The sequence below is a fragment of the Musca autumnalis genome, unplaced genomic scaffold (genome assembly GCF_047663935.1).
Source record: "Musca autumnalis isolate F117 unplaced genomic scaffold, ASM4766393v1 scaffold_4, whole genome shotgun sequence".
Classification (NCBI taxonomy): domain Eukaryota; kingdom Metazoa; phylum Arthropoda; class Insecta; order Diptera; family Muscidae; genus Musca; species Musca autumnalis.
In genome coordinates this window covers 210653730-210660756 of record NW_027411977.1, presented here as the reverse complement: position 1 = coordinate 210660756, position 7027 = coordinate 210653730, and the positions used below count along the sequence as shown (strand labels likewise).

At 36.0% G+C, this 7027-nt stretch overlaps 1 protein-coding gene across 1 annotated transcript; it reads right to left on the bottom strand.

The window, feature by feature from the left end:
- Window positions 1–4349: 4349 nt before the first annotated feature.
- Window positions 4350–6520, bottom strand: LOC141401197 (UPF0389 protein CG9231). The gene is made up of 3 exons (XM_073981177.1): window positions 6400–6520; window positions 6150–6322; window positions 4350–4734 (listed from the first exon to the last, which is right to left on the bottom strand). Exons 2-3 carry the CDS (start codon window positions 6320–6322, stop codon window positions 4530–4532), a joined length of 378 nt encoding a protein of 125 aa, XP_073837278.1. The 5' UTR covers window positions 6400–6520; the 3' UTR covers window positions 4350–4529.
- Between the last annotated feature and the right edge of the window lie 507 nt (window positions 6521–7027).

Sequence of the window (7027 nt, the reverse complement as noted above, 5' to 3'; positions counted from 1 at the left end):
TAGATATTGAAAACAATGAGGTACCAGGACCTGAAGCAGTGGTAGCAGGACCTGAACCAGAGGTAGCAGGACCGGCACCAGTGGTAGCCGGACCTGAACCAGTGGTAGCAGGACCTAATTGGGAAGGCATTTTCGCAGACATTACCAATGGCACCATTAATCCTCCATATAATGAAGTCCAGAGGAAAGCAATAATGATATCTTTATTATCATCGAAAAGTAAATACAAAATAGCACAGAGTCGGATGCCATTGCGACTTCAATCGGCTGAAACTTTGGAAGCGTTATACCCGCAGTGTCCAATGGGTTTTAACAAAAGAACAAAAGCAATTTTAAGAACAATTTTATCACAAAAACCAGAAGAAGAAAGGTTATGCGTGCTTTCGCTTGATGGTTTCAAACTTAAAGATCACAAAGAAGTTCAAATGTTCCTATTAACCAGCCTTTACGGTAATTGGCAAATTTTTATGGGTGTTAACTATGTGGAACCACTTAATAAAGACAACCTTAGACAAATGTTGACCACAATATACCGTGCGGCAACAGATCTAAATGCAAACGTGGTATAAACGGTATGTGATTGCTTCAACCCACATTCAGATTTATTGCAACCTGTCATTCATGGTCAACAAATTTATGCGGCTGTACCAGATTACGGAATGCGGTGGGCATTCGATGTAATGCATTTGTTCCACAATTTTATAAGATATTTGCTTAATTCGGCTATTTAATATGGCAATCCTGCTGTACAGGCCGGAGAATACCTACAGTGAATCACAGTCAAAAGTATCCACTTCAGTTTCTTTCATTAAAACTGCGATTGCTAAGAATTGGTTAATGATAGCGATTTCATTCCTTTTTATATTTTTACATTAGTGTCTTAATTTAAATATACAGGCATGTCACAGATTCCGATCGGAATGGTTTCAATTCCGTAATTTCATTTCGATCGTTTTTGTTTAAGCTTCTTCAGATTCCGATCGATTTGGTGAATTCCGAAAATCATATTATTTGGTATAAATATGGCAACATTAGAGGAATCAAAAGAAACAAAACAAAAACATATGATTAGGAAACAGCATGAAAGTGGGAATTGTGAAAATATTGTGTTTAAAGAAAGCTTTTTTTGTGTGAAAAGAATGTTAATTTTTATTGGATATTCAGTTTTAATGTAATTGAGGCTCAAAAAATCAACATAACATTGAAAAATGCCGTGTTTGAGTTCATTCTTATTTTGTTCTTTTTTATGTTTGTCCCAATTTACATTAGGCGAGTTTACTTGCGGCAATTGTCAGTTTGTTGGTGAGAGAGGGTGTTGAGAGGCAAAGGGTTACCATATGCCTCACCTCTCTCTCCATCAAACTGACAATTGCCGCAAGTAAACTCGCCTAATGTAAATTGGGACTTTGCTTTAAGTTATCATTCGTAATGCCAGATTGTTTAGTTTTTAGAACTGATAAATCTTTGTTCGAAGAAAAACGTGATTTTCACGAAAAAAATTATGTGGCAACACTTTGTTAATAATTGATTTTGTTGATTGAGAAATAATGGAAATTTGCGAATTTTTTCAATAAAATGATCAAAAAATATGAGACTAAATGCGATTTTGTTAATAAAACAATATTTTTATTATTTTTAAGTGCTTTTGCAGTGTTTTAAAGTGACATGTTACCAAACAAATGCAATTCCACTTGATAAACCAAAAGTGGTTTCATTCCGAAAGAATTTTTCGTTTTTCGGTTTCTGAAGAAGCTAAATACGGAATCAATTCCACTTTCGATCGGAATTGGTTTCTGTGACATGCCTGATAATATTAACGAAATTCAGGTAAATTTAGATAAAAAATAAAAATGGTTAAACAACATCGATTTCTACCTCACAGTGAAAAGTATGCACTCTAAAAGTTACATGAAACAAAAAGGATTTTTAGGGTATCAGCCCTTGTTATGACATCCTTTGTTATCCTTTACAGCTTTTGGCCTTTTTGGTAAAGATTTAACTAAGTTTTCGGGGCAAGATATCGGAAATTTTCCGCATTCTTCTTGCAAGGCATATTTCAGGGTTCCTATACTTTAGATGTTACGATTTATACAAAAATCACATATTTTTACCATACAGTCGGACAGCTTACACATCAATTTTATAACATTGAAATCGAATGTTATCTGTTTATTTTTATTCAACAGACAAAAATTCGACGTGGCTGCGTGCTCAATTGCACGTCGAAAGACCCGATCCAATATGGGAGTTGCCGTACGAAAAGAGTGGATACCATTGTTAATGGCAAAGTACCACACAATACGGCAGGAAAATCAATTGCGAAGCATTTGCTATAAACATTTTCATGGTTGTAATATTTCACAAGCAACCAGAGGTAGCAGGACCTAATTGGGAAGGAATTTTCGCAGACATTACCAATGGCACCATTAATCCTCCATATAATGAAGTCCAGAGGAAAGCAATAATGATATCTTTATTATCATCGAAAAGTAAATACAAAATAGCACAGAGTCAGATGCCATTGCGACTTCAATCGGCTGAAACTTTGGAAGCGTTATACCCGGAGTGTCCAATGGGTTTTAACGAAAGAACAACAACATGCAAACTTGGTATAAACGGTATGTGATTGCTTCAACCCACATTCAGATTTATCGCAACCTGTCATTCATGGTCAACAAATTTATGCGGCTGTACCAGGTTACGGAATGCGGTGGGCATTCGATGTAATGCATTTGTTCCACAATTTTATAAGATATTTGCTTAATTCGGCTATTTATTATGGCAATCCTGCTGTACAGGCCAGTGGAAATGAACTATCGAGACATGCAATCGGAGAATACCTACATCGTAGATATTAGCTTCGTTCCAGAACTAAAAAGTTTTTACACATTTAACACATGTTGAACATTTTTCCCCGAAATGCGTTCCCGTACACCAGCCAAGATCATCCATATACGTTAACGTGACTACAACAACAACACACGTTCTCTTTTTTTCTCATCTGCCGTGGTTTAGCTAAGGAAAGACACTCTCAGAGAGACAAATGAACAAAATAATTTGAGCATCAATGCCGTACACCAAAAAAGTTGCAAAATGTTCATTTCTCTTTGAACAAAAATGGCGCTGAATGGCTTTCTCTTTAGAAACTTTTTACACGACAAATTTGAGCGAGCAAAAATGTGCACCATGTTTGCCGGCTTCCGATTCGCTGACACGCCGACTTTGACATTTGTTACAGATTTTTTGACGTTTCTGCCATTTTTCCGTTCCCGTACATTTTGGAAAAATGTGTGCGTTGAACTCATTTTTGACAGTTTTCAGTTTTCAACATTTTGCCATTAAAAAAGTACTGGAACGAAGCTATTGTTACACACGTGTTGCAATCAATGCCCTTTTTTGAATCTTCCGTTTCTTTCTTTGGATATTAATAATAATATTTTTGCGAAATGTATCCTTTTCATTACAAAGATGCTTTGTAGCAACTATAGAAACAAACATTGCTGCACTTTCTGGAAACTAATGAAAATATTTATGTATCATCATGTTCGACTCATTACACTATCGAGAAGTTTGGACATGACGTATCAACGCGTTCAAGACCCAATATGAAACCAAAATTGACTTGGTTCATTCTTCTAGAATAACTCGGCGTACTTCATTTATATAAAATATTTTAATAAATTAATGAATATCAGTGTTTTTTTTTTTTTTTTTTGGAACACAAAACGGTTGGGGACACGCACGGTAATGACGTTTTGCAACTTGCATATAAGTATGTAAAATATTTTTTTTAATTTTTCATATGACGTTTGCCATTTTTCGTTCTTGACATATTTTTAAACTTTGCTCTATTTTCCGTTCCTGTACTTTTTGAAAAAGTATGTGTTCTGAGAGCGAATTCGGCAGTTCTCTTTTTTGCTATTTTTGCCATTACTGGAACGAAGCTTAAGCGAATTTTACTTTTTAAATTTTTTTCCGCGCGGAAAACTCCGAGGGAAATGTTCATGATTGCCCCTATAAATCTTCGCAGATTTTATAACGTACGCAACCATTTCGGATACACGTACGCTAAAATATAAAGTTTGTGTACATGTACGGTATCTTATCGTAGTGTAACTTTTTATGCTAGGTACGGTACAAAACGTTATGGTACGGTACCTTAATGTATGTTTTCGAACGCTGTAGACGACCCAGTGATGTGGCTGTAATTTGCAGATGGATCCTTGAGAGGGTTCTTACACTCGCTCGCTTCAACTTTTTACAGCTCTACTATAAGAAGTCCTTACAGATCGTCCATAACATCAAATTTGCTATGTTTTTTTCGATATTCAAAGCACACATATTTAACATTTATTTTAATAAATTATTTTCTTGTTGTTGTTGTTTTGTTTTAAACAAAAAATAATCTAAACAGCGAAATTTCTTTGTATTATATACAATGAGAGGGAGTATATCTATATAATATAAAAGAGAAGACCTGAAGATAGATTCTCTCTAGCTATTGGTGTATTTTGACGAATGATTATTTCTCATTCCTTGGCTCCTTCCTTATTGGCATACTTTTCATTGTACTGTTTGTGCCAATCAAGATTTTGTTTGGTTACCGATTCACCACGTTTTGCCGCTTCCTTGCCACTGTATACCATAATACCACAGCCGATAACGGTGAGGGCCATCATAATATTGGCCAAACGAATACGAATTGTGTTGCGGCAACGTTCCATCACATCACGACTGAAAGAAGAAGAAGAAAAGAACAAATGATAATTAGGTTTAAGAAATATAGGAGACTTACAAAACGAACGAACGACCTTTAGCTCGTCCATAAAGATAACTTCCAACACGTCTGTAAATATGAACTCTGTCTCGTCTATAAAGATGATCTTTAGCTCGACATTTAGCTCGTCTATAAAGAAGTCCTTCAGGTTAGTCTATAAAGAAGACGTATTTTAGCTCGTCTATAAAGACGACCTTTAGTTTGTCTATAAAGACGGCCTTCAGACTCGTCTAAAAAGACGACCTTCAGCTCGTCTATAAAGATGACCTTTAGCTCGTCTATAAAGAAGGCCCTCAGGTTAGTCTATATAAAGAAGACGTCTTTTAGCTCGTCTATAAAGACGACCTTTAGTTTGTCTATAAAGACGACCTTCAGGCTCGTCTATAAAGACGACTTTCAGGCTCTCCTATAAAGACGACTTTCAGGCTCGTCTATAAAGACGACCTTCAGCTCGTCTATAAAGACCACCTTCAGCTCGTCTATAAAGACGACCTTTAGCTCGTCTATATAGACGACCTTCAGGCTCGTCTATAAAGACGACCTACAGGCTCATCTATAAAGACGACTTTCAGGCTCGTCTATAAAGACGACTTTCAGGCTCGTCTATAAAGACGACTTTCAGGCTCGTCTATAAAGACGACCTTTAGTTTGTCTATAAGGATGATCTAAAGATCGTCTACAAAGACGACCTTCAGACCTGTCTATAAAGACGACCTTCAGCTCGTCTATAAAGACGACCTTCAGCTTGTCTATAAAGACGACCTTCAGCTGGTCTATAAAGTCGACTTTCAGGCTAGTCTATAAAGACGATCTAAGCTCTTCTTTAACAGATTTCTTTATAAAACTTTTCTAAGTTGTGGACACAGGCTTTAACACTTGACGAAAACCTTGGTGTATGTGATGAAATACATACATGTGTATGTATTGGGATCAGTGTTCTTCCCCCCATGCAAGTGCAATTTCTATGTGATCCATGTTTTTTGTTGATGCTGTTGAAGGCGATTATTCCATCACGATTCATTTACTGGTTATTGTTGATAGCAAGATCTAATGCACATTGCCAAAATGAAATACACAAAAAACTGAGGGTATATTCACCCAATTAAGATCTACTATGTATACGTGATTGATGGAGTATTGCACGTACGCACATAGTATTAATCAACAGATATAAGCCCGCAAATTAAATGATGTTTTCCATGAAACAACAAATTTCTACACGCTTACACATACATACAAACATACATATAATTATGTGGTATGTAATTTGCACCTGTATCACGAAATTCACAAAAGAAGATGGAACCTATTCCAATGTCACACAGGGAAGGCATTATTACATATTTTAGTTTAATATCTATCCCATACATACCTGACAAAGTTAGGAACCTCTTCTACACTCTTGTATTTACCGGTCCACACCAAGAAACGTTTTTCCAATCCATTAGGTTCATGATTGTTAATGCCCTGTTTGAGTTTTGGTGAAGTCTGGAAACAACGACGGCTCACTAAACTGCGAGAGATATTAAGGGTATGACGAAACATCTATCGACAACAACAATAAGAATAATAATTCTATATAAAATACCAAAAGATTACTTTAATGGGGTGGATGGATTTACCTTTAAAAAAATTCCACGATCCTCCTCTGTCACTGACCGAAATTATACAACAAATAACAACAAAGTATCTTGTCCCCTCAACGATGAACTCTCTCACACAACACAACGAAGCAAACAGCTGTAAAAACAAAAACAGGTGATTGCCGTTGTGCCGACCAATGACAAAACACAATGAAAGGCGCTGGCGTTTGGCGAACAATTGGACGCCGGTACATGATTTTTGCATAATTAATTAATAAAATTACAATAAATGAGAGTAATAACAACAAAAAGGAAAGTATATTAATAAAAAATTATTATTTTAATTAAAAAGAATTCTAAACAAAAAGAATAGCATACGTTGGGGCGCCATCAAATAACAAAACACAACGAAAGCTCTGGCGTTTGGCGAAGAATTAAGTCCGTGTTTAGACACACGGGAAAGTAAATTCAGTTTTTAGGCAATAGGGGGTAGGAAAGAGTATTTAGGAGCTCTTTCCTCTCCGCTCTCTCCCAAAAACTCAATTTACTTTCCCGAGAAATTTGTGTGTCTAAACACAGACTAACGGCCGACGTAAGACTTTTACACAATAAATTAATAAAATCATAATAAAGGCGAGTAATAATAACAAGGAAGAGTATACATATA